The 27391-nt window shown below is 47.1% G+C and overlaps 2 protein-coding genes across 10 annotated transcripts; one reads left to right on the forward strand and one right to left on the reverse strand.

The window, feature by feature from the left end:
* Nucleotides 1-211: 211 nt before the first annotated feature.
* USP28 (ubiquitin specific peptidase 28) lies at nt 212-25766 on the forward strand. Of its 9 annotated transcripts, none has more exons than XM_090123378.1 (26): nt 212-232; nt 4215-4289; nt 5147-5279; nt 9205-9298; nt 9479-9641; nt 10524-10610; nt 11585-11722; nt 12098-12171; nt 12696-12772; nt 13185-13333; nt 14999-15126; nt 15256-15351; nt 16425-16619; nt 16983-17197; nt 17497-17567; nt 17887-18115; nt 19275-19508; nt 20351-20490; nt 20665-20850; nt 21560-21655; nt 22558-22736; nt 22830-22908; nt 23188-23267; nt 23641-23764; nt 24194-24392; nt 24607-25766. In XM_090123378.1, the coding sequence occupies exons 2-26, from the start codon at nt 4236-4238 to the stop codon at nt 24780-24782; spliced, it is 3396 nt and encodes a 1131-aa protein (XP_089979504.1). In that variant the 5' UTR covers nt 212-232; nt 4215-4235; the 3' UTR covers nt 24783-25766. The 9 variants fall into 9 exon arrangements, with proteins under 9 accessions (XP_089979504.1, XP_089979499.1, XP_089979500.1 ...); XM_090123373.1 differs by having other exon boundaries at nt 232-337; XM_090123374.1 differs by having other exon boundaries at nt 232-337; nt 24197-24392.
* LOC149915183 (uncharacterized) lies at nt 5288-9018 on the reverse strand. The gene has a single exon (XM_090123379.1). It carries the CDS (start codon nt 8550-8552, stop codon nt 6462-6464), a length of 2091 nt encoding a protein of 696 aa, XP_089979505.1. The 5' UTR covers nt 8553-9018; the 3' UTR covers nt 5288-6461.
* Nucleotides 25767-27391: the final 1625 nt, after the last annotated feature.

A 27391-nucleotide genomic window follows, 5' to 3' on the forward strand; every position in this document is an offset into this window, starting at 1 on the left:
CGCTCGCCGCCCCTGTGCATCTCCTGGCGGTACAAAAGCCACGAAACATCAAGCAGAAAGAAACTTTTAATGAAACCCACGAAAGCACAGCCCGCGCGACCCCCGCACGTCAATCCCCGCACCGCTTCGCTCCCGGATCACCGCCGGGGTCGCCGCGCGCACGGAGCGGCCGCGCCCCCCGCCCCTCCCCGTCCGCGGGACGGCGCATGCGCGGCAGGGCGGCAGGGAGGCGGTGAGGCGGGCGGGCGGCGCGGCCCCGCGGCGAGGGGGGTTGGGGGGGGTCCGGTCCGGAGGGATGACGGCCGAACTGCAGGCCGCGAGCGGCGGCTTCGAGGCGGTGAGCGGGCGGCGGAGGGGGGAGGCGGGGCGAGGCGGCACAACGGGGTGTCGGAGTGGGGCGGGAGGAGCGGCCCGAGGCCGGGCGGGTGGGTGCGGGGGGGGCTGCGGGATGAGCTGCTGTGTGAGTGTGCGGGGTGCGGGGCCGCGAGCGGGGACACAGCGCACATAGAGGGTGGGGGCACTGCGTGCACGGGGACACTGCGTGCACAGTGCACAGGGACACGGCAAGCATGCAGCGAGCGCGGGGCACAGCGTGCATAAGGACACGGCGTGCATAGGGACACTGCATGCACAGTGCACAGGGACACAGCAAACATGCAGTGTGCACGGGGACACAGCATGCACGGGGACACAGCATGCATAGGGACACTGCATGCACAGTGCACAGGGACACAGCATGCACGAGGACACTGCATGCATAGGGACATGCACAGTGCACAGGGACATGGCAGACATGCAGTGAGCGCGGGGGCACAGCATGCATAAGGACACAGCGTGCATAGGGATGCAGCATGCACGGGGGCACTGCGTGCATAGGGACACTGCATGCACAGGGACACAGCAAGCATGCAGTGTGCTTGGGGACACAGCGTGCATGGGGGCACAGCATGCATAGGGACACAGCATACATAGGGACACAGCATGCATGGAGGCACAGCATGCGTAGGGACACAGCATGCACAGTGCACAGGGACATGGCAAACATGCAGTGAGTGCGGGGGCACAGCATGCATAAGGACACTGCATGCACAGGGACACAGCAAACATGCAGCATGCACGGGGACACTGCATGCACAGGGACACAGCATGCACGGGGGCACAGCGTGCACAGTGCACAGGGACACAGCATGCACGGGGACACAGCACACAGGCAGCGTGCACAGGGACACAGCGTGCATAGGGACACAGTGCACACAGTGCACGGGGACACAGCAAACATGCAGCACATGTTGACTGTGTGCTGTGTCCTTATGCATGCTGCATTCCTGTGCATGCTGTGGGATACAGCATAGGGATACAGCATGCATGGGGACACAGCACACAGGCAACGTGCATGGGGATACAGCACGCACAGCATGCACAGGGACACAGCATTCATAGGGATACAGCATGCACAGGGACACAGCACACGCAGCATGTATAGACACAGCAAGCATGCAGCATGCACAGGGACACAGCATGCAGAGGGATACAGCACACACAGCATGCACAAGGACACAGTGCACACAGTGCCTAGGGACACAGCATGCACAGGGGCACAGCAAACATGCAACACGTGTAGTATGCACAGGGACACAGCATACACACAGCATGCACAGGAAAAGAGCTCATACACAGCTTGCACTGGGATGCAGTGTGCACAGGGACAAAGCGTGCACAGGGACACAACACACATGCAAGTGTGCACAGGGATAGAGAATGCACAGGGACACAGCACACACAGCATGCACTGTGCATGCACAGGGACTCAGCACAGATGTAGTATGCATAGGGACACATGACTCACAGTGTGCACAGGGATACAGCACACACAGCATGCACAGGGGTATGGTGTGCATGGGGACACAGCACATGTACTGCATACGTAGAGACATAGCATGCACAGGGAGTGCACAGGGACACAGCTTACACACAGCTTGCACTGGGATGCACCGTGCACAGGGCTACAATACACAGAGGATGTACAGAGATGCAAGGTGCACAGGGGCACAGCACAGCCAGCATGCACAGAAACACACTGCACAGGGGCACAGCGCCTGCACAGCATGCATATGGGTATGGTATGCATGGGGACACAGCACACACACAGCACGCACTGTGGGACATAGGATGCACTGAGATGCACTACACACAGGAGCACAGTGTGCACAGGGCCACAGCAAGGACACAGCATGCACAGGGCAGCACCGTGCAAAGGTTCACAGTGTGCACAGCACACACAGCTTGCACAAGGACACAGCGTGCACAGAGATGTGGGCTCATTCTTTGGGCTCATTTGAGCCCTTCAGGAGCTTTTCTCAGGTGCAGCAGGAGGCATGGATGTGGGTTTTGCACAGGTGTTGGTGTGACAGTGGGAAGGTGTGGGTCTGTAGAAGGTTCTGTTTCAGCAGTGCGGGTGCTGCTGTTGCTGCAGGGTTGGAGGCCTCTTCACATCCATCTTCCCACTTGGATACAAAGCACGGCTGAGCTGCTGTGGCTGAAGGTCATGGGCTCCCATCTGCCCTGCTCACTGCTGTTCCTGGTTCCCCCTGAACTCATGCTCCACCTTTGCATCTGTCCCTGCTCTGAGTTTCTCCCCCAAACCAACCACTGCTGCGTGCTGTGATTTGTAGGGTGTGAAGGAAAACAGCAGAGCTGCTGCTGTTATCACTCGTTAGCTGGCCTTCTAATTATTATCTCCATTCTCTCCCTCCCTCCCAGCCACTTTTCAGGTTTGTCTGTTGTTTACAGACTCTAACACCAATAGCACTGCTGTTGTGACTCCTGTTTCTTTGCTTTGCTTTTGCTCTTGGAATTGCAGCTGGCATTGAGCTACTGCTGTTGTTTTGAACCCTAATGACCGGTTTGTTTTAAAGGACAACAGAGCATAACCCCAAAAAAAGCAACCAGACAGACCAAAACCAAGACTGTTCCCTTCCAGACTTCACAAATCAGAGGTGCAGAGCGTGATTCCCAGCCTCAGTGTGCTGCACAGCTCAGCTTTCTGCTGTTGATACACGTGTTTCTTATGAATGAAACTGCCCTGCATATCATTTATTAAGTGGAGACGTGGAGCTGTGGGCTGGTAATTAGTTTTTCTATTTCCTGCTGCCTCTGAGAGTTCTTCTTTTGGTGAAGAAGAAAAGGCCCTGAAAAATCACGCCCTGTCCTCCCCTGGATTGCACTGTTGTGATGTGGTTTTGCAATGTGGGTTCTTCTCCAATGGAAAGATGTGCCCTGCAGCATTAGGTGGTGTTAAGCAACCAGAATACAGCGTGGAGGTGGGAAATTAACAGCGTGGTATAATTGGTGTACTGTGAGTATTCCTGTCCTGAGGCTCCTGGTCGTGCAGTTATCATCATGCTGAGCTGGAGCACCAGGCTGGGGGTGTGCATGCAGACACAGGGGGCTCTTAAAAAGTGCAGGCCTTTGGGGAAATTGACTGCTGTAGCATTGGACACTGATCTGGTTCTGCTGACCTTGAGTGCATTCCTCAGCTTTGTTACCTTCTGGGCAATGAATGCCTGTAGCAAAATATCTTTCACTGCTCTGTAGCTGAGGCCAGTGCTTCTTCGTGTCCCTCCCTGGGCGCTTTGTGTGGCCAAACCAAGGCTGCTTTTTACTTGGCCACCCCCTAAAGCCTATAAAGCTTTGAGAAACCTGTTAAGAAAACAATCAGAGACATTTTCTTCAAGTAAGAACGCATTGCTGGCTGTGCAAGGACCTGCCCAAGCCTGGAGCTCCCGTGGGGTGAGGAAGAAAAGCAGTGCAAACCTCTTGGGCCCTTCTCCTGTCACCTCATTGTGAGTGAGAGGTGACGTGCACAAGTGGCATGTGCAGCCAGGCTTAAAATAGCCCCCAGCAGCCCACGGGGAGCCTTATATGTCCTGCTGCACATGCTGGGCTTGGGGAGAGGGCTGCCAGGGCCTGCCAGCATGCTCCTGAGCATGCAACAGGTTGGAAGTTAGTCTGGAAATAGCAGAAACTAAGAGTGGTGTTCAGACTGACATTGGTAGTGCTGTCTGGCACGTGTGAGTGAGTTTGCATGTCCACCTGTCAGTGGAAAGGAAAGAAGGAACAAATGCTCTGTTGAGAGGTTGGCAGATGTTTCAGGGATGGGTTGATGTCGTCTTGGTTGCCTTTTAACAGGAGCTTTCTTTGTTTCTTGACTGCAGGATTACCAGGTTTTAAACAAGATGAAAGAGATAACAGGAATTCAGGATGCAGATTTCCTTCACGCTGCTCTCAAGGTTTGTATGTGCTGTCACTGCCCTTTTGAAACAAGGCTGCTGATGTCCCCAAAATCTGAATGCACAAGTTCAGGTTTTCCCAAAGCATGACTCAGGGTTGGTGTGTGCTGGTGTTTTTGTGGGCTGATAAGAAGGTAGGAAAGCCATCATGTGGCCTGTGATGGTGATACAGCGTGTTCTGGTATTGGAAATTGTAATGTTAAATGGGTTGCAATGACATCAGTGCAGAATCATCACTCACCATTGCCCTGAGATGGATGGGCAAGAGGTGAGTTGCATTGTTTGTATACACAGAGAGTTGTTTATGAAAACTATCCAGTATTTCATTGGGAAGTAATGCCCACAAAATGTTAACAAACATGGACTGAAAGGAGTTTAACACTTAACTTTGTGGTATAAAATGAGATAGAAAATGGACATATTTGAGGTCTTCCTTTGAATGAGCCACGGTCAGCATTCTGCTGTCCTTCAGACACTGTGTGCTGTGTTATGTTCACCATACCCACATACCCAGCCATGTAGGGTTTGGTTCCTGGGAGTTTCCCTGTTGCTATGTGCCTTGGTGCACTGCAGAGTAACAGCTACTTGAATCTCTAGCGAGGGAAATGAAATTCAATAATGGAGTCTATATTGTCCTAGTAATGAAGGCAAAGTGCTTTCCATCAGATAAATTTTAGCCCTTATTGTTTTTGTTTTTACTGCTACTTGTCACCAACAGATAGATAGCTTTCTCCGATAGCCAGCAGAAGCCAAGTTGGAGCCAGTGTGCCCATCTTTGCCACGGATGCATCAAATTTCATACAAATGCAGGTAAATTAACCCTGGAACTATGGATTTTTTCCTTGTCTTTCTACTAGGCTGCTAAGGGAAACCTGATGGAAGCACTCATCGTCCTCACAGAGGAGCGTGATCAGGAGCCTGTTCAGAACACAGCTGCTGCAGAGCCATCATCTTGGGAAGGCAGTGCAGTGGGCAAAGAGCCCCCACAAGGTAAGGGGTCCATCTCTGCTCACACTGGGTCTCCTGAAGGCTCATTGTGTCACCTGAGCTGAAAGGGGCCACATTGTTCCTTCTTCTGGGAATCCTTCCTGTTCCTGTCCTGGCACTGATTTGGTATCAGTAGTATGGGGAACTAAACTAGCAGAAAGCACTTTGGTGTTGGTAAGGCTTTCCTAGAACCTGCTCACCTTTGGGTCAGCCAAGTGCCAGTTTAAGGAAGGGGAGCAAGAATGCACATCAGCAGCCTTTGTCAAATACATGTGTTGGGTGGAGCCCCTCTTTCAAGCAGGTTTCATGCTTCTGTATGGCTGAAGGGTTTATTCTGACTGTGTTCAGTATTTCAGATGAAGGAGAGCTGAATCAGAAAAGAAGTGACTTAGTAGTGCTGTAGTACTGTTTGTCAGTAACAGGTCGTGCTGCTGAGCTATATTTGTTTGAAACAATCAGTTGGCTAGTACAGAAAGCCCAGAAAACTCCTAAAGCAGAGAGAGAGCAGATAGAGAACCAAATTTCCGTCAAGGCTTACTTTTCTTTCTATGGCCTCTGCAGACAGAACAGGTGGATTGAGTTTCCTGTGTGTTGCCTATCGTAGGCGTGGCGACCTGGTTCGGGAACGGCACGGCGACCAATCCCAGGTCGCTCGGTCCATCGGCTCGCTGACACCAATGTGGTGGACGGCAAATGGCGTTTATTGGCGGGAGAAACAGCCTTATATAACCTGGGCACTGAACGCTATTGGCTATCGGGAGGGGGACCCTGTCTTCCCGTACAACGCGATATCTTCCGGGCGCCAGACCCTCACTACAACATATCCCCCCTCCCTATGCACAATTAAATTAGGTAAAATATAACACTATATAACAATCTTCAATAGAAAACTCAAATAGAACAATCTTCAATAGAAAACTCGAATAGAAAACATAAGGTGCTCTGAACAAGAACATTCTTATAACAGTTGTTGGTGCTCTACCAACATGATGTTAATCGGAAGAAAAAAGCGGATGGGCTGTGGCCTCAGGTGCACTCCCCATGGATGCGCCAGGTAAGCTGGATGTCCTTGAAGAGCCTCACCAGGTAGGCCTCGCTCGCCTACAGCTGGGCTCTGGAAGCGCAGGTCGGTCTTGAAGTCCTGCGTGATCTCGCACACCAGGCGCTGGAAGGGCAGCTTGCAGATCAGCAGCTCCGTGGACTTCTGGTAGCGGCGGATCTTGTGCAGCACCACTGTGCCGGGCTGGTCACGCCGCCTGTGGCCAGCACGCTCTTGTGGGCCACCTTGGTGGCAACCGGGCCTTTCACTTCCGCAGGCAGGGTTGAGGAGTCGACTGCTGCCTGGAGGCAATTTACAAATTGTGTAAAGCTCTCGCTTCCATTTTGTCTTATGGTGGACCATGGCAATGGCTTAACAATAACTTTAGAGGCTGTGCAAATAGCATCCCTGGCCACACAAGTAGTTGTCGTAACTTCATGGGCCTGGAGGCCCAGGGCCTGTGCTTGGGGGGTAATCATTGTTGGGTCTGTACCCATCAGCCGCTGCAGGCTGGAACCATGTAGCGGGTGATCTGCCCCTGTTACTTGAGCTAGTTGTCTTGCACAGTTATCTTCCCATTCTTGTTTAAAAACAATCATCCCTGCTCCATCAAAAATTAGTCTACAGGTTTGTTTTATGTCAAATGGGAGCATATCATCTCCCCCAAAAACACCATCTATAAGGGTGGAGACCATAGCTGAGTTAAGCCCTTTATCTGCAATTGCCTTAACAATTGCTTGTATATCCCTAGGGTTTATCGGCGAGTGGACCCTCTGTCCCCCATCCATCACCCGGACTGGGAATGCTAGTTTGGCCGATGGGGCCCAGTCAGCACATGCAATCTTTATTTTCCTCCAGTCTGTAAGAGGGATTTCTCCCCCTCGCGGTTTCTCTTTAATTTGGATGGGAATATTTCGGCTCTTAACTCTGTTCGTATTCGTTCCCTCCTCCTCCGAGTTTAAGTCAACTGCGAACCACTCGTCGCAGCTAGTGTCTGACCCGGAGTCAGAGCCCGACTGAGCGGCCACTTCCGGTTTCTCGTACCTTTTTGTTAGGCTCCGGCCCCGCCCGCCTCCCTTGCGGGCAGGCCGTTCCCTCCCTCTTGGTTCGTCCCGCCCTCTGCCCGGCGGGATGTTCGCCCCACAGCGGCTTTTCTTCGGACGGCCGCTCTGATTGGCTTTCCACCCTTCACTCACGCTCCCCTCACCTTCCCGGTCGCTCCCACCGCCTTTATCTAACACCTCCTCGACGTTCCCGCCAAGGGCGCCTTCCCCCCGCCCTCCCTCTCCTGGCTCGGCGCCATCTTGGGGCGCATAGGGGGGCGGTCGAGCCCAAATTTCCTCGGGCTCCGATTTCTCCGCGGCAGCCCTGGCCTCCTCAATTAACCCACCCCAGAAGGATTTAGCACGTTTCTGTCCCTCCGTGGGCGGGTCGGGGTTCGATTGAGAGGACACGTCATCGTCCGAGGGGTGCAAACTCCGCGTGGCCGCCCCGACTCCCAGTCCCGGGGCGGCCGACAAACGGCTCTCTGCCGCCCTCCAGCTCTCCCGCTCCCGCATGGCCCTGCGCAGGGCCCGCGCGACTCTCCCCCACGACTCTAGGCTTCTCCCACAGCCCGAGGACATCGTCTCCTCAGTTAACGCTTTAGTGCATTTATCCCACACTTCGGGGTGGAGAATATCCACCGGCTGGTCAATGACCCCAATTCGCAAAAGCCTCGCAATAGCGAGAGTAAAATCTTTGGGCTTACAATCGATGCCCCACTGCTTATCTAACTGCGATACGACCTTCACAAGGACTTCCATCCTCCTTGTTGGTCCGGGAGCGTCCTCCCCGCCGGGCTGGTCCTGCCGCTCCGGCCGCCGTTCACCCGTCCAGGCGAATCCCGGGTTTCGGCACCACTTGTTGCCTATCGTAGGCGTGGCGACCAATCCCAGGTCGCTCGGTCCATCGGCTCGCTGACACCAATGTGGTGGACGGCAAATGGCGTTTATTGGCGGGAGAAACAGCCTTATATAACCTGGGCACTGAACGCTATTGGCTATCGGGAGGGGGACCCTGTCTTCCCGTACAACGCGATATCTTCCGGGCGCCAGACCCTCACTACAACACCTGTGAAATATTTTCATGAAAATATAGAAGGAAATGTTATTTGAACTAGTGGTTAGATTGTGCAAAAAAAATGTTTCTGTAATTATTACAGTTATTGGCAAAACTAGGCTGAAAGTTTGGTACATTTCTATTAACTGAAACTTCCCCAAATAAATTTGCCTCTGGACACATTGGTGATCCAAAGATCTGTGCTAGGAGCTTAGAAGTAACACCTAGAGCGGTGCAGCTGCACTTTGTTCTACTGTCTAAGGCTTCAATCTGTTCCAGAACTGCTTATTTTCTTTTCCCCTCTCCTCTGTAGCCGGTAAATGAAGTGGCTCAGTTAGCTGAGCATCCTGAAACAACTGAAGGAAGCTGATTGTATATAAATGTGCAAATTGTATTAAATAAAAACCCTTTATTTCTTGAAACAGTGTCAGTTATCACCACTGGTGTCAAGGCATAGCAAATACAAGCAGCAGCTGGTGTTCCTGATTCATTATTTCAACAGGTTTGGAGCATTCCCATAAGCTCTGAATTGGGGTGTAAGGAAATCTGGCCTTTATGTGGCTGCATGATCCTAATCAAGTGCACTTAATGGGAGCTTTGATTTTACAGTGTGATCCAAGCTAACAGAATTTGTATTTAAATTTATTTATTTTTTTTAACTAGAAAATCTTTCTTTTATCATGTCAAAAATCACATTGGCGAAGTGTAACGTTTTGTAGAAGTTCTTTTTAGAGAAAACATTTGCCTACTCGTGATGGAAGACTGATCAGAATGCTGTCCTGCCTCCAGGTGGTGCTGCATTTGACCCTGAAAAGAAAGGAGACGTCCACTCAGCTGTTGCCTACAGAAAGCTGGAATCACCAAAAGCTCATGCTGCTGAAAGGTTGGTGGAGCTGTAGGGTCAGAGCTGAAACATTTTAGGAATCGAATGAGATTTATGTTGTCTGTAGTGTCAGGTACTGCCTGACAGCTCTGTGCTGGCATCCTGCATGTGGCTGGGGTGCATTGCCCAGAGAATCTGTGTGAGGTGGTATTTCTCATTGTCCTTCCTGCCTTGTGACAGACCACAGGAGGTCCATTCTCCTGAAAACAAAAATCGCTCCAAAAGGAAACGCTGTGAAGTCTGGGGAGAGAATTCCAAACAGAGCGACTGGAAAAGAGTGGGAGATTGGCCTGTTGGGATGAAGAACATTGGCAACACGTGTTGGTTTAGTGCTGTCATACAGGTAATGTGGTGGTGAGATTCTTCTGTCACTGCTACAGCCTTGGAGACAAAATGTCTATCAGTTAGAATTTAACATTTAGCAGGAAATGCTGACATGTAAATGAGTGGATGTGCCTGTCCTCAGGTAGAGAGGTAGATATCTCTGTCCTCACAGATAAAAAAGATTTCTTTTTTATTTAACATAATTAAGATTTCCTCTGAGCACGTGACAAAAGAGCATTTAAGTGGAGACTTTGCATCAAAAGGTACAGATGCATATAGTCTGTGTACTCGTATGCAGTTGTTTTTTTTGGTGCATTGATGTACAAGTGCTTACTGAATGACAAAAACTTGATTGGAACTGATGATGTAATTATACTGATGTTATTGTTAGCTCCATAATACATGGGGTATCAGGTTCTGCTTAATGGGATACAGTGGCACAGACACTGGAACTAATAAGCAGCTTGGTGGTGTGTATTATCAGTGATAACCTAAACAAGAAGAGACAACAGTAAATGGAACTGAGCGCATTTGCTTCTTGTAGCCATTTTACATCAGCAGATAAATGCTGATCCATTGGCTCCCCATTCTTGAGAGGAGGTAAAGTAGCTGCAGTTGGGCTCCTTTCTCTGTGCCACTTGTTCCAGTGTGCTTTTCCTGAAGCTTTTTCCTAAGCCAGTTTTAGAGCCCAAGGATGGGAGGCTGAGATCTTTGGGAGGAATCTGTGAGGTAGGGCTGTGCTGCTCTGCCACTCAGGCTGCTCACTTCCCAAGTGCTTTCTTAGTGACCTGAAACCAAGGGAGAATGAGGGTTGAACAGAAAAGGCTGTGGAGTGCATCAGACTGAAATGAATCAGCAACGTGGAGGTGTTGATCAGTGTTTCTCTCTCCATTCCTTTCAGTCTCTTTTCCAGCTGCCACAGTTCCGGAGGTTGGTGCTCAGCTACTCCTTCCCACCAAGTGTGCTTGAGAGCTGTCGGACACGCACTGTGAGTTTTCATCACATAAAGTTAGGAAGTTTCCCTCTTGTGCTATCCTGCTTTGCTATTTCTTTGAGCAGATTACATTGGGAACAGGTTATCCCAGACCTCTATCCATATGTTAATGACTTCTAAACCGTCTAGCTGCTTTAAGTTTGGGAAACACTTTTTTAAAGACAGAATCATTAGAAAGAAAAACAAACTGAATGAAAGCTTTCCTCTAAGTGAGTGGCAGGAGAAACCTGCCACATAAAGCTTATTTGGCAGCTCCTGGTTGTTATTTTGTTCGTATTCATCGTTGAAGAACTGGTGTTTGAGTCAGTATTTGAGTGTAGTGTTTTCACATAGAGAGTGGTGATGCACTGGAACAGGCTGCCCAAGGAGGCTGTGGATGCCCCATCCCTGCAGGCATTCAAGGCCAGGCTGGATGTGGCTCTGGGCAGCCTGGGCTGCTGGTTGGCAGCCCTGCACATAGCAGGGGGTTGGAACTGGATGATCATTGTGGTCCTTTGCAACCCAGGCCATTCTATGATTCTGTGAGTAAGTGTGAGGGTGCATCCAGCCCCAGTGCCTTGTGAGAAAGGTCAGCAGAAGGTGCTTATAAAAGAAATGTGATACATAGAATTATCTTCTGCTTGTTATGTTGTTCTGTTCTCCCGTTGAGGGGACTTTGGTGTTTTCTTTTGTGTGTGCTCTTAGTAAAAACAACCCAAAGCACAGATAATAAACTGATAAGCTCACTGGGTTTTTGCTTTATGTTTTAGCCCTTTGGGCACCTCGAAGTTATTTTTTTCCTCCCATGCATCCCTTGGAAGATCACATTGCTTCTGAGCAACACCACATGTCCTTCTGCTTTTGTCCTTTTTAATGTCATCTCTTCCCATGGTTGTTAGCTTAGCTGTTAAGGTACATGCACATGGTGTTCTGCAGCTCTTGGTTTACAGTGCGGGAAGGGTTTGTCTTCTCTTCTTTTTGTGTTGCAGGGAAAAAGAAATATTGCATTCATGCAAGAACTCCAGTGTCTGTTTGCTTTAATGCTGGGAACACGTCGGAAGTTTGTGGACCCTTCTGCAGCACTGGAACTCTTAAGGGATGCTTTTAAATCAACCGAGGAACAGCAGGTAAAACCACGTTACAGAGCCTTTCCTCAAACCAGCACTTGGTAACAGAGAAATCCTGTGTGATTTCATCCTCTTGTTTCCAGAGGTCTCTTGATGTGTTTGGCAGCAGGCTGACAGCTGTCTCTGGGTTGTGTGGGTACAAGCTTGGTCATTGACCAGCCAGCACAATGCTGCTGTGCCCCATGCCAGCTGGGTGGTTCATTTCCTCTTATCTGCACATGAACAGGATGTTCATTACTGGTGAAACTGGGCTTTTGCCCTTCTTTCAGGTGGACGCTACCGACTGGATTTTATTAGAGCTGGTTTGTGAAACCAGCAGTGTGAAACCACTTTCTGCTCTGTGTGTTTGACCCTCGACTTCTGTCTCTCTTGCAGCAAGATGTGAGCGAGTTTACACACAAACTGCTGGATTGGCTGGAAGATGCATTCCAGCTCGCTGTGAATGTCAAGTGAGTTTTTTAAGATACCAGGAGTTTGACCTGTCACTGAGGAGAAACAGATTTTAGGTGTGACTGCTTAGCATATGAGAGGGCTTTAAGCAAACGTTGTCCATGTGTGAGAAAAACTTGTTTGCTGGCTGATGGCAATCCCCTTCAGCCTGAAGTATGCTTATAGAGTGTTGGATCTACATTTCTTGCCTAAGTGTAGGACTGTATTCATGGCCAGTATGTCCTGCAGAGCATATCAGCTCTGGGGGAACTCTACAGACTGGTGTAAACAAATAGAGGTGGCCTTATGGAGCCGTGTTTCCATAGGACAATGCCTGCATGTTATTTTCTTTCTTGCCTATATAAGAATTATAATGTGCTTTTGAGTATGAGAACAGATGACAAGCTTCTTCTGTGTTCTGTTCTATGATAAGAAATGTTGCTTTTGATTGTAGAATGATTCCCACACTGAGGGCTGGATGATGAGTTAGGGCTTTTTTTTTGCAACCTACAGATGAATTCTGTGCTTTTTCTTTCTGAAACAGAAGCCCTGGGGACAAATCTGAAAACCCAATGGTCCAACTTTTCTATGGGACTTTCTTGACTGAGGGTGTCCACGAGGGTGAGTGAAGGTTTTGGTAGTTCCACTTTTTAAGTCCTTTGGGTGCTTTGATGTACAGCACATCAGTACTGATGCATGTTTTTATTGCACACTCTTGTTGGAATTGCCTGGATTTTCATTGTTTTACAGTAAACCTGCAAATAAATAGTCTTCTTTTCTTATAGAATTGTCTTTAACGTTTATATAATGTGTCTTCTGAAAACCTTTAATACTCATAAGTGCTCATGTACTTGAAAGCACTCGTTTGGGAGGAGGCTTACCCTGAGAGACATGCACAGAGAGCTATGAGCACTTCGTTTCGTGCATCTAACCTGGTGTTTACAACAACCTCTTGTGTTAATCGGAGTTGTTTGGTTTTTTTTTTTGCTCACTGAAGTTAGTTCATGGGTTTTGTATCGTTTTCATCATTCAGGCAATACTTTTTCCAAGATCGAAACCTTTGGTCAGTATCCCCTTCAGGTAAATGGTTATCGAAACTTGAATGAGTGCTTGGAAGGAGCCATGGTGGAGGGAGAGATGGATGAGGAGACAGCAACTCAGTCAGTGAAATATGTACAGGAGGTTAGTTGGAAGTTTTGTTGTTGAGCTTTTGGTTGCTTTCTAAAGAAAAACTCGATACGTGTAGCACAGGTGTGTCTCAGTGTAGTGTGCTAACTGTAAATGGCAATTACAAACAGTCTCTAATTGAATACGACGACGTTTTCTGGCTGCCTGGGATCTCACGTCGCTGCATGTCAGCTGTGAGATGCTGAGTCTGCTTGTTTGTAAAGATGTGTTGTCCTTGTATAACCAATTCAAGGGGTTTGTTTTAAAATAAAAAGGTAAACGTATGCTTCTGATGCAAGTGTGATAAAGTCTCTCTCTTTCTGTTGAAGCCTACCTGTACCTGAGTAGGGGGAGAACCACTGCCTCCTTATTTTCGGAGGGTAAAAGTACAGTGCTTATCTCTATGGTATGCCATTTGGAATTTGTATCTTTCTCCCTATTACAGTGTGTGTTCTTCTTCTCATTTTCACTCTTATCTTCTGACTGTGCTGATTTATTTAATTTACTTTTTCTTTGTTTTTTTTTCTTCTTTAAACCCACAAATCACAAATCAGCCATAAACTACGTAAACGCAGCAAAGTAGAAAGCTAAGATGTATCATTGCATTCAGCATCCTGTGTGTATTAAGAGCAGCTGAAAGTTGGTTTGAGAAATGCACAGAGGTGTCTGGCTTAGAAGGGACTGAGAAAAGTATTTTTGTTCTGTGAAAACATGTGGAAAATGTGTTGTTACTTCCTAGGAAGGCTGCATGATAGAGGGCATAGAGGAGAAGGTGCATTTTGTTGTATGAGTGAGTGCATCAAAGCATCGGTGGGGTTAATTAGAACTTACTTTTCCCTAGGTAATAGGTGTAAAATCTTCTCTGTTTTTATGTTGTCTTGTTCTGAAGGTGAGGCTTTCCCTCTGCAAGCTGCTTTAAAAAGCATTTAAAAAAAAACACAACAGTTTACCTCCATTGTAAACATCTTAGATCTAAAATTTGCTGTGGCACTTTGGTGTGGGGCAGATTTGCTATGGCAGGATGTAAGACATGAATCATGCAAAGGAAAATGCCCTTAGTGTGCTCACAATGAATCTGGCAGGGAATGGTGTGCACAGTGCTGTGTCAGGTAGGTGGAGTGCACTTGGGGATGCTTGAAATGCTGTGAGCCCAGAAAGGCAGAGGAAGGAGAAATTCAACCATGAATTTTCTTTCTGTGTGGCTCTTTGCAACAGTCTATTAAATGTATGGGAAGTGGATTTCTTGTCTGAATCTCTTCATTTGAATGGTTCATAAACAGAGAGGATAAGGAATAAGGTGCTGCTTGAGGACTCCTGTCTTGTTACTCATCATTGCATGTGATGTATGTTGGGAAATGGCTGTCTGTTGAAGGCTCTGACGTGCAGAGTTGATGTAGTGTCTGTAAATTTTGTAAACCTCAGTTAGTAAGCTGTAGATTTGGATGTGCCAGGCAATGAAAATGAACTTTCTGAAAGCAGTTTGGAGGCTGCTTGGTGGTAGAAACATAAGATGGAAGCAGAAAACCTAATCTCATGCAGTTCAGTTTTCTGCCTAGTCACTCCATGCACACAACATACATCCAGTATTGAAAGACAGATGTTTAGGATGGGTCTAAGACGTGATGCTGAGCAGTCATCTTAAAACAAGTCCCCTCGGGGGCGTTTCTGCTTCTGTTGCAGCGCTGGTTCACCAAACTCCCTCCAGTGCTGACCTTCGAACTCTCCCGATTTGAGTTCAACCAATCCCTGGGACAGCCAGAGAAAATCCACACAAAGCTGGAATTCCCTCAGACTATTTATATGGACAGGTGAGTTCCTCTCTTGTACAGCATGTTGAAAGCTGGTGAGCAAGGATGGATTCTGAGGTACTTATGGAAGACTGCGGATCTGAGAAGTAAATAGATTCCCCACGGTGAGGCTCTGTGTTGTCTGTTTAGGTACCTCTACTGCAGCAAAGAGCTTATTCAGACAAAGAGAGAAGAAATGAAGAAATTGAAGGAGAAAATGCTGATTCTGCAACAGAAACTGGAAAGGTGAGCAGTCAGCTACAGCTTTGATCTTGTGTGTGGAAGTTTGAAAATGGTTTCTCTTAAAACAGCAAGACAGAAGTGAGCACTGGAATCCTAGAATCACAGAATGGCCTGGGTTGAAAAGGGCCACAATGCTCATCTAGTTCCAGTCCCCCTGCTATGTGCAGGATCACCAGCCACCAGCCCAGGCTGCCCAGAGCCACATCCAGCCTGGCCTTGAATGCCTGCAGGGATGGGGCATCCACAGCCTCTCTGGGAAACCTATAAGGAAGGTGGAGTGTTGGGTCCCTGCGTAGCGTTGTGCTGGTCTGGCTGGGATGGAGCTTGTTTCCTTTCTACCAGCTGGCTGTGTTGTGTTTTGGGTCTCTGAACAAAGAGCAGCTGATGGCATGCCCGTGTTTTGGCCACTGCAGGGCACAAAGGCTTCCTCTCTTTCCCTCTGCCCATGAGATGCAAGCTGTGGGTGTGCAAGGCATGTTTCTCCTTGGAGGAAACATGAGGCTTGGAGAAAGGTTTTTGCAGCACAAGGCTCCTCTTGTCACTGCAAAGCCAAAGGAACAGAAGAGCTGCGTGCCTGTGGGACACAAGTGTGTATGCATGGGCACCACATGGTACAGGGTCCAAGTTTTTGTCTTCTGAACCAAGTCTGGATATGTTGTTATAGTGGAGCTGTGTTATTGGGGTTTCCTTCCTTGGTTTTTTGTTTGTACACGTAGGAAATGGTGTGTGCAAGGATTAACTTGTCTTAGGTAAGTGATGAGTTATTCCACCTTCACACAGTCTGAAGGAATATTTTGGTACTAAGGCTATCTGTCAAAAAAGAATAGTACTGGCTTTTATTATATGAATAGAAATGGTTGAGAAATATCTAAGTAGTGCATGGTGGGATCCCAGAATGGCAGCTTTAGGTATGTTCCATGGGGAAATGTGCCCTAGGGTTATCTGATACCACATTTATTTTCCAAACAGGCATAAATAAGTAGTGTCAGAACCAGATACGTAGTTGTTGTTTGTCTCAGATTTAACCAAACAGCTCTATTCCTTCATTAATGGAATGTTTTGCTCTGTCATTGCAGGTACATGAAGTATGGCTCTGGCCCAGCACGCTTCCCACTGCCTGACATGCTGCAATACGTTCTGGAATTCATCACTACAAAGCCTGCTGGAGCTGTGTCCTCTGCTTGTGTGTCTTCTACTGAGGACTCTCAGATGATGGACAGGCAGTCCCAGGGCGAGTCGCTCATTCTGGGCACGCCTTCACAGCCTGACAGGTTGGTAGGTGGAAATAAAAACCATTTGTTGGAGAATATGTTAACTTTCATCTAAGTGCTACTGGTTTGAGTTCTAAAAGTCAATTATTGATGTGGATAGTTGTGATATATGAGCTGTTAGTGGCTACTTTTCATTTAGTTTGGTCTGTTACTGCAGGTAGTCTGCTGCTTTTTCTGGTTGGTTTGTTTTATTTTTCCTTTTCCAGCAGCTTTGCCATATTCCTGTGGATGAGCAGTGATCCTGAGTTGAATTATGTACCTTTTCCTAATTTTTCTCTTTCATTAACTGTTACATTACTGCAGTATTGGATGATTACAAGCCTGCTCAGCATACTTGGCTTACACTTGGCTTTTGCTTTGCAGCATGCTAGATGGAAAGGATGGTAAGCCTGAAGATGAAGCTGTCCTATTGGCAAATTCTTCAACACAGCAACAACTGAACACACCTCTGCAGCCTTCTGCCCCACCAGCAGAGATGTTGGACTGTCCTGCTCCTCATGTGGTTTCTGAGGAAGAGATGAACCTGGTTACAACATGTCTGCAGCGATGGAGGAATGAGATTGAGCAAGATGTGCGAGGTCGGCCCTAAATGTTGGTTGTGATTTTTGTGTTTATTGCCAGCCCGAATCCCCCTCTGTTGCTTTGGCTGAATGCATCCTGAGCTGTGCCCTCAGGTCTTTCTGCTCATCTAAAAATGACTCTTTTGTATGTTTTGAGGTAGCTGGTATATCCACTGGGCTTAGACCTACCGTCAAATAATCATGTATGGGTTTCAGCTCTGCTGTTCAGTGCATTCAGTAGTTACTGCCTGGCTTCAAGCTTTCTGGAAATCATGGCATTTCTAGGTATTTTTTTTAATTCATGCTGTCCTTGGCAGATCTGAAGGAGTCCATTGCCAGAGTCAGCCTATCCATTGATGAAATGTACAGTGACCCTCACCTCCAGCAGGTAGGAGATGCCACTTCATGCAGTGAATATTAGACAGATGATGCCAATACTGGGTCTTGTTAGTTGTCAGTTCAAGTTACCTACTTTGCTGTATTTTGAAAACATCCCAGTGTTACAATGAATTACTTTTTTTAAAAACAAATCCTAATGTTGCTTCTTCCCTTAAAAGCCAGCTCTTACTCATCAGTAAATGGAATGTATGAATCAGTTCTTGCACCAAGGCAATGGCTGCAAATGTATTTTACAACTTCTTCATGAAGATCAGACAACTTCCTTTACTGAAAGTGAGTCTGACAGCTCTGTCCATGTGAACTTGCAGGTTCCCTATCACTTGCATGCTGTCTTGGTGCATGAAGGGCAAGCAAATGCTGGTCACTACTGGGCTTTCATATATGACCAGCCTCGGAAAAGCTGGCTGAAATACAATGACATCTCAGTGACAGAATCATCGTGGGAAGAGCTGGAGAGAGATTCATTTGGTGGCCTGAGGAATGCCAGTGCTTACTGCCTGATGTACATAAGTGATAAGGTGTCCCACGTTGTTGCAGGTAGGGAAACTAAAGCTGTTTTGACTCTGGTGCATTATGTTCTCTCTAACTACATCATTACCAAGTCCCTCAGTGTCTGTGTGCTATGGCATTACCCCCTGTCTGCAGATGCAGACATACTGAGACCAGCAGGAGGAGGACTGCAGCTGTAGGAGGGTGCTGACAGGAGAAAGGATCACCTCTGGAACACAGCCAGCTTGTCCTGGTCACATCAGGCTGCAGTGTTTTGGACAGCTAGCTCAGTGAAATCTCTGCATTTGCTGCCACATATTCAGACCTCTTGTTGTAGGAGCTGGCCAGGCAGTGAGCAGGTGCTTAGAAGACAGTTCACCCAATATGTCCATGAAGTAGTTTGTTCCATAGTCTGTTCTTTTGTGAGTCTCTAATAGAGAATAAGGGGAAAACTGAAGATAGAACTGTACTAATACAACACTGTGTATTCAGGCTCTCTTTTTGCCTCCTATCTGACTTAATCTTTAGTGATATCGTCACACTGAACCCACATGGGGTGTTTGGTTATACAGCCTTCTCTGTTACATGAGATGAATTATTGGTGATTGTGGCTTAGCCTTGCAAGCCTGTTTGCACTGCCAGCATATAAATAGTTACGTGGATGAATTATTGTGCACGTGGCACTATACATGGCCAGCAGCTGTAGAAGAACCCAATAATTTCATGCATGGTTCATTTTGATGTAATCAATAGCAGCAAACAATAGGGCAGCATCGTTTTGTTCATTGCTAAACATTGCTGATGAGAATTTGGAAGCTGTTCTTTGTGATAGGCCTGTTTCTGGAGTGAACCCACAAATTATTTTTTCTTCTATTTAATACGATTTCTGTTGCTTTAAAAAATGCTTTCTTTTACAATGGGTGCACAAGGAAAGATGGCTCTGCTGGAGGGAATTGTCATTTGCTTTGCATAATTTTAAGACTTTTGGTGGGCTTTGTGTTATTTCAGATCTTGATAATGAAGTAGATGGAATTGAAGCCAGCATGGAATTCATGCTTGGAGCCCACATGGCTCCCTGCTTTTGCCTGGTGCTGTAGATACGATGTCTCAAGCCATACTATGACCATTATGGCTGCAGGCAGCTCGAGTGCTGTACTCTGCACAATGACAGCCTTGGAGTACAGCCACGTTTCTGATCTTCTTCCAGGTGAAGGTGACAGCTCAGAGGCCGGGCAGTTCCAGAAGGAGGTGGAGGCTTTGCCCCCAGAGCTGAGGCGTTACATCCAGGAGGACAACTGGCGGCTCGAGCAGGAGGCAGAGGAGTGGGAGGAAGAGCAGTCCTGCAAGATTCCTTCAACTGCTTCTGAATCTCAAGAGCTCTCTCCTGAGTCGGGGCTAGGTGATGCCGCGTCTGATTTTGCAAGCTGTGTTGAAATTAATGGTCAGAAAGACTGCTGCTGTGGAGCATTGTGTAATTTTGGGGTATCTAAGGGGCTGTTGAAGTAGCAGAGGTGCTGGTAGGGGCTGTGTCCTATACAAAAGGCTGTTCTACTGTTTTTGCACCTTTGTGTTTCCAGGCTTGTCAACAGAAATGCTGTTTTCCATTCATTTCATGGCACTGAGCTAATCTCATCTTGCTTCCAGGCATTTTTTATTAATAGAAATATAGAGTGGAGAATGTTTAAATGCTGCTCTCCCTAGTGGGAAAGCATCATTTAGCAATCCGGTGTGTGCCACAGCCTCTGAAAAGGCTGTGTGCATGAGCTCATGCTGGAACAGGTTCATGTGGGATGGATGTAGCAGCTGTTCAGTCATGCACAGAAGTGCTCCAAAACATTTTAGAACAAGACAGGGAAAGAAGATGTAATAGAGAGCAAATGCTCATTATGATATTGTATTTTGGAACTGAGCAGCAAGCTCACTCCAGACTTAGATGTAGTGTTAAATTAGCATCTTGTATCACGTCGTCTGGTGGTGCAGCAGTTTAGGATGTTAATGAAGCCATTACTTTATCTTGAGCCATAATTCCTAAGAATGTGCACTTTTGGTGGATGGTTCCATCTCATTAAAGGCCACATAAGCAGGTTTATAACAAGGTGGGTGATAATTTCTAATGTGAGTGATTCTGGAGTGCTGTTGACAGATGAAGAACTTGGTGTGTGTGCTTAGGAGATGCGAGTGAGCTGCTTCACCCTCACGCACTTCTGTTCACCTTTTACCCTCTGTGCATTTGAACCAAGCCCTGCAGTTCTGCTTGCTCACACTGTATCTCTGCCCTGACAGATCCATCTGCAGCCCACGAGCAGAGCCTGCACTCTCTGTCCTCAGAGCACGCCACGATTGCAAAGGAGCAGACTGCCAAAGCTATTGCCAATGCAGCCCATGTCTACGAAAAGAACGGCGTGGAAGCAGCGCTCTGCGAGGTGAGGAGCAGCCCAGAGAGCAGCCAGCTGCTGTCTGTGTGTTATTCTTCTCAAAGGAACCATGGCTTTTTTCATTTCTTTGTGATTTTGTAGCTGTACCACGTTTATCTCAGCCCTTCTTCTGCTTTCTTCTATTTTGCTTTTGTTTTTCTTTTTTCTTTTTCTCGGCCACAGACAAAGGAGGTAGAACCAATGAAGGCCCAACTGGGAGAAACAGCCTTTACAGTTCAGGCAGAACAACCTCAGGATGCTAAAGAAACAGAGCCTGCTGCCCAAAGTAGCTCACAGATCTCGGAAGTGGAAATCCCCAGTGTGGGGAAGGTTCCTGTTAGATCTGATGCAGATGGATATAATGAGGAGGTACAGCTCCCAGTGCAGGCACTAATTGCTGTCCATCACTAACCTCTAACTTCGTAGTGGTTGACTCTAAGCGTTCCTCGCTTGTCTGTCATGGGAAAAGTGCTGTTTTCAAAGTAAATTTTTCCCCCTGTGGAAGTAGTCAGGCCAATTTGTTTAGCAGCTTCTTTCCTAAATGCCATCAGAGGAGCAGCTCTGTAGAAGCATTCAATCATTAGATCTACTCAGTGTTCCTGCAGGTCTTCCTTCTGTATCAGAATTGGTCCTAGGTGTATTTACAAAGCTCCTTACTGCCTTCAGAGCTTTGTCCCATCTATGTCAAAGGGACAGAGCACTCACAGTGTAACTCACAGTATCCCAGCTCCTGGTTTGTCAAACCTGCTTAACCTCACACACACCCAGCAGCATTCTACAAGTTGTCTTTTCACATTCTGGAAGTGGAGTTCACTTACAGGAATATAGAGATAAATACTGCTTGAGTATGTTTAATGCATGCCTGTATGAACTTAGCACAATTAATTCCTCTGCCACATGCACTGCTTTCTTGTGTTGCTTAGGAAAACTGAATGGGATGCAGAGGGGATATGGCTAGCGTTTTTCGTGTTCAGAATTCAAAGTTCTATCCTCTCTTCACCATGTTTTCTCTTCTTTTCCTGTCTGTTACTGTTTTCCTCGTTCTTGTTTGTGTTTCTTTTCCTGCTTTCCATGGTAGGTGATGCTGAGTCCAGCCATGCAAGGTGTCATCCTGGCTATTGCAAAAGCCCGCCAGACCTTTGATCGTGATGGGTCTGAAGCAGGGCTCGTTAAGGTATCCTGCTCGTTTGCTTCATTTCCACAAGCATGGAAATCTGTGTTCACAGAATGAAGGATCTGTGCTATGTATAAAGACATACCAAGCAAGTGAAAGGAGAGGTCCATGTTTCTCTAGATAATGGCTTTTCTGGCCTGCAGTGGTGTTTGTGCTTGCATAATGCCATGTCATTGCATCCCAGCCAATTCTTGGAGCTTGTAAGAACTTCCAGAAGGCTGTTTGCTGTTTGTACTCCGTATTCTTTCAGTGTTGGTAATTCTCTTGGTCTGGATTTAAAAATGAGGTTCTCTTTGTCTTTCAGCATCTGTTGCACATCCTTGGTGCTGTTGTCAGGAAATGAGCGCTCGTGAAATTTGTTGTGTTCTGGAGTGTGCATGCTCATGATAACTTCTCTTGTAAAAGGTGTCTTCATGAAAAGAATGCATGGAATAGGGGAATCTGCAGCAACACAAGCTGCCCAATGTTGGCTCTGGTGTTAGGTTTTACCAGCAGGTAGATTTAATTAAAAATACAGCACGGGGAGAAATCTCCTGTGTTCTTTATTTACAGGGATATAAAGGACAATATGGTCACAGATATGAGATGATTACAGTTGATTTTTACAACTCCTTCGTTTGCAAGAGGATTACCAAACCTGTTTTATATATCCCACTCCCTCAGGAAGCCATTCAGATACCTGGATGCTTCAGAAAACAGCATGTTTGATGCATGTGCTTGGAATGCATCATTCCCAATGCTCATGGGCTTCTACTCACCAGCAGAGCACAGCTAAGCAGCAAAGCTAGTTATCCCCTGTGGGCACCCCATCATTTTGGGACAGTTCTAAGCACTGCATCAGCCTCTGCAGAATTCAGACTGGTGAAAGGATGGATGCCTCAGTGTGTGTGCTTTCTTGCCAGGCATTCCACGAGGAGTACTCCAGACTTTATCTCCTTTCCAAAGAGACCCCAACCCCTCAGAACGATGCCCGGTTGCAACACGTGCTCGTTTACTTCCTTCAAAATGATGCTCCCCAGCAGATTGTGGAACGGACCCTCCTTGAGCAGTTTGCAGACAAAAACCTCAGCTACGATGAAAGGTTTGTGCTGTGGGTTCCATGATGAAGTTTTTCTCATCTGGAAGCAGCTGAGGCCGTCCTTCTCATTTTCTCATCTCTTCTTATGCGGGGCAGGTCAATTAGCATTATGAAGGTAGCACGGAATAAACTGAAAGAGATCGGTCCTGATGAGGTCAATATGGAGGAGTATAAGGTAAGTGCCACCTTTGGCCTTCTTGCAGTCAGAGTTCATGCTTTCCAAAGCAGTGTGTGGGAAACTGGGAATGTGGTTCAGAGCAGTGCCAGCACAGAAAGCAGAAGGGAATTAGCTGAACTCTAAGGGATAGTGTGCAGTTGACTGAGTCAATTCGTGGCTTCTGAGAGAATTTTAAACTCTCTAAAGGATAAAATCAAATACACTTGTGAGTTGTGAAGGAGTGTGAAAACATGTTGGAGGTGAAACTGACACTGTTTTCTTCCTCTTCCTCAACAGAAATGGCACGAAGACTACAGTCTGTTTCGGAAGGTGTCTGTTTACCTGCTTACAGGGTTGGAGCTGTACCAGAATAGAAAGTAAGTATATTTGAATGGTGACTTTAGACAAGATAAGCTACAGCCTAGAAGTAGAGGCTGTTTTGGAAGAATTACTTCTTTCAGACCTTCTTTCAGCCTTGTGATAGAGGCCAGTATAGTTTATTCCTGACTCGCTGGTTGCCCTTCCTTGAATGCAGAGCCAACCCTGGTTATGCTGAGTACACTAGCTAGGTGTCTGTCCTTAGCATCCCCTCGTCTTTCTCCCATTGAAGCTGTACAGTTGGCATCACTTTTTGGCCCCTTGGACCACTACACTAAAATTAAACTGTCTTGAATTAGGCACTGTAATGGGTTTAAGCACATTTTGGAGATCTAGAGCTTGCAGGCTCGACAGCTGGCTGTTTTCTTGTAGGTACAAGGAGTCCCTGACCTACCTGATCTATGCCTACCAAAGTAACACCGCTCTGCTGAAGAAGGGAGCCAACAGAGGAGTGAATGAATCGCTGATCACATTGTATAGAAGAAAGTGTCTCTTGGTGTGTAAAGGAGGAGCTCTCGAGCCATTTGGGAGGGTTGTGAAGGGGTGAGAGCAGCCTGGGAACATCACAGAGATGTAGAATAATTCAATGAAAAAATGTTTGTGGCTATCAAGGAGACTTGGTAAAGCAGATATGAAAACCAGAATTATGAGTAAGCTATGTATGTGCTGCGTATTTATATAACAATTTGTTAATATGTACATAAATATATTTATATATATTTATCAGTTTGTTTTCTGAAGTACGATTGCTTTGACTAATAGTAGTTGCTTCTCCAGAACCTAGCACCTGGTTCTGTTTGTCTTTGTGCTGCACAGCTGTCCATGGAAAGGAACTGAGCTCTATGGCTTTTCTGACAGCATGCTGATGATCAGAAGACCATGATTGCTTTTTAAAGGTTTTCTCAGATTCTCTCTCCTCTCCTAGAAGCTGAATGAGGTGGCATCATCTCTATTTGTAAGCTGTGAGGAAGCTCATGTGGCAGAGGGCATTAGCATCCTGAATGAGCTGATCATCCCCTGTATGCACCTCATTAACAACTTTGACATCTCCAGAGAAGACATGGATGCCATTGAGGTCATGAGAAACCGCTGGTGCTCCTATCTGGGACGAGAAGACATGGATGGTAGGGGATGGTGAATGGCCACCTGCATTACCTGTTAGTGTGCTGTTAGGGCTGTTCATGCTGTTAGTGTGCTGTTAGGGCTGTGTCTAGGTCTTAACTAGAAAGGAATGAAGGGACTGCTTAGAACACTTTCTTAAGATCTTGAAATCAGTATTGTAGCACATTTGGCTATTTCAGTTTCAGTCCCATTGATTATATCATCCTCCTCTTGCAGCAAGCCTGCAGATCAGGCTGGGCGAGCTGCTCCCCCGCCTGCTCGACGGCTCCACGGAGGTGGTGGTGCTGAAGGAGCCCCCAAAGATCCGTCCCAACTCCCCATACGACCTCTGCAGCCGCTTTGCAGCGGTGATGGAGTCCATCCATGATGCCTCGACCGTGACTGTGAAGTAGATGGCAGAGCTGGCACCTTGGAGTGGCACACTGTGAAGCATCCCTGCACAGCATCCTCCCGCCAGGAGGTATTCAGAGAGGGAAGAGGTGATTTCGTGTTGAGACCTGTGTGCTTTGTAAATAGGAGTGAATGAAAAGCAATATTGCACTTTTGAGATAAGATGTTAAGTGAGAATGCAAAGGACATGAACCACTGTACTAATATGGCACAGTAGGTAGCTGGCAGTTCCACCTGGCTTATTTTCCTCGGACCAGGCCAGGCCACTTTTTCTATTGTGGCAACTTCGTACGCTGCCCAGCAAGCACACATCCCTGGGAATGACATCGACAGCAGAGGAACAGTTTGGTATATCTGGTGAGCTGAGCTATTGGCTGTCATTGATCCATCAGACACATTTACATCTTCCTAAATTATTAGGTGCGTTATATATTCAGATCCTGCCAAACTTCTGTCTGAGAGGAACAGCAGCTCACTCTGTATGTTGTGTGCAGTCACGCGTGCAACTGCATATTTCAGTTAAGTTAAACAAGCATTTCCCCTTTGTGTTCTAACTGGCAAAAGAAAAGAAGCAGGATTCTTCCTCTGAGAAAGGCAAAATCAAATAATGGCAGTGACAGGAGACAGGGCAGAGCTGGAGGCTTTATGGGTGCTGTGGTGTTAGCTGGCTGGCTCAGGGCATAACCCCCCAGAGTGTGTTACCCTCTTGGGTTGGAAAGTGAACTTCCGTTGCATCTCTGTGGATATTCAGTGCTGGATAAGTGATGATAACTGCAAGGCCTAGAATCAGCCCCTTTTTCTTTTTAATTAACTTCCTGTAAGAAATAAATTATGCCTCGTTTGGAGTTCCTTTTGTGGGCAGCCTATGATTGTGTTTGAACTCCAACAGTTGTTTAAACCAACCATTCTGAGTAAGTGGAAGAGGAAGCCTGTTTCTTAGGACTATGCAGTTTTTCTAAAAGTGCAATAAAAGCATTTGTTCTATGTTAGAATGAAAAAGTTCCCTCTGTGTGTTTTTGTCTTATTTGTTTTTTTCCCTCTGTTGTTACACCTTAAGGGTTCCTCTTGGCTTCAGCAGAAAGAAGCAGAAGCAGAGGAAAAGAAATCCATTGGCAAAGCAATGCAGGGATGTCTGTCCTTGAATGCAGCTCCAGGTGTGAGCACTTGATAGCTCTGCAGTGCTGTGATTGATAGCTCCTCTTGGGGGCTGCAATGGCAGTGAAGTGCTCAGGAGCTCAGAGTTCTCCCCTGCTGCTGTTGGGACAGCATGGGGGATTTCTGTATGCTTTGACAGAGGAAGAGTTGAGTTCAGTGATTGTGACCACAGAGTTTTGTTTGCTCTTCAGACCTGACGGCTTCAGCTCATCACTGAGAAGGCAGGAATTCAAATGAAATCTACAGCAGTGCCTTAACGTTGTTGTGACACAGAGAGCAGCCAGGTCATGCTATGCCCCGGGGTTAAATATGGCTCATGGTGTGCACTGAGCTCATCTGGTTTGTGGCTGATGCTTCCATTAGCCAACACATGCTGCAATGGGAGCACAGGTTGTGATGCATCTGACTGAGCCTACTCTGTGCTGGTGCCGATCTGAAGCACTCTTTAATTAACTACAGGTGGGACACCATGAGCTGCACTCTGGGTTACGGTGCTGTTTGGTTTCCTATCTCACCATTCTCTATTTCTGCTATTCAGATTGAGCAGTGTGACCAAGGGTTCATGTTCAGTGCTGCTGTAACTGAAGGCCACGTGCCCAGCCCTGCTGTGTCTGCAGATAACGGCGTGCTGGTTGGTGCTGGGGAGGGCTGTGCTTCCCCTGGAGCTGCAGGGAGCTCTGCTTCCCCTCTTTTGTCCTCTATTCCTGCAAGTGGTGCTGAGAAAATGCCTCTGTTGGTTATCAGTGCTTGCTGGTTTCTCCTGAAGTCTCCTCTTTCAGTCGTGTTGCAAGTCGCCCTCTGTTAGCTGGTGTTGTTTTTGAGGAGGGGATCTGATTTCCAAAGCAAGAAGTAGGAAATAGTGCATTCACATTGAGTTAGTAAAGAGGAGGAAAAATCCATGTTTTCCAGCAGCCAAAATCTCTGAGTATTTTCCCCGTTAATTGGGGAAATGAAACATTTAATTGCATATTGAACTGCTAACGTGATCCTACATTGTAATGGAGCCTTTACCTTCTGTCATTGTGCTGAGAAAATGCAGATTCTTTTCAGCAGCTGGGGAGGAAAGGAGAGAAATACATGTGGGTGTTTTTGGGCAAATTGAAGACAGATGTTCGTGGGACTTCTTCTTGGTGCAACATTGGTTGTAATTAGCAGAGTTGTGGTTTGAATGAAATTGTCAACCAGGTCCCAGTGCTCCATCAGTTCCTATAGAGGAATAACTAACCCCTATGGGAGTTGGTTTATCTTGAGTTCTCCTTAAGGCTGGAACAATTATCTGTAGAAACTCAAGTTATGTGTGTGTAAAAAGTGAGCCAAGCCTGTTGCAACTGATGGCTGTCACAGAGCAAGAGCTGCTGCTTTTTCAGCCTTGCTACCTCGCTCTGTGCTGCTGTGATGGAGGGGACCCTGAAATGATGGTAGCTCTGCTTTATTTCTTAGGGCTCTAGGGTTTGAA

The sequence above is a fragment of the Phasianus colchicus genome, chromosome 23 (genome assembly GCF_987193195.1).
Source record: "Phasianus colchicus chromosome 23, bPhaCol1.hap1.1, whole genome shotgun sequence".
NCBI lineage: Eukaryota > Metazoa > Chordata > Aves > Galliformes > Phasianidae > Phasianus > Phasianus colchicus.

What these genes read in the sequence shown, in the direction of transcription:
- USP28 (XM_090123373.1), top strand. Translation starts at nt 296, where the DNA reads ATGACGGCCGAACTGCAGGCCGCGAGCGGCGGCTTCGAGGCG. An exon ending in GGTGTCCCACGTTGTTGCAG is followed by an intron (nt 18,116 to 19,274) that starts GTAGGGAAACTA and finishes ATCTTCTTCCAG; the next exon opens with GTGAAGGTGACAGCTCAGAG. An exon ending in CTGAAGCAGGGCTCGTTAAG is followed by an intron (nt 21,656 to 22,557) that starts GTATCCTGCTCG and finishes CTTTCTTGCCAG; the next exon opens with GCATTCCACGAGGAGTACTC.
- LOC149915183 (XM_090123379.1), bottom strand. Translation starts at nt 8,552, where the DNA reads ATGTACCAAACTTTCAGCCTAGTTTTGCCAATAACTGTAATAATTACA.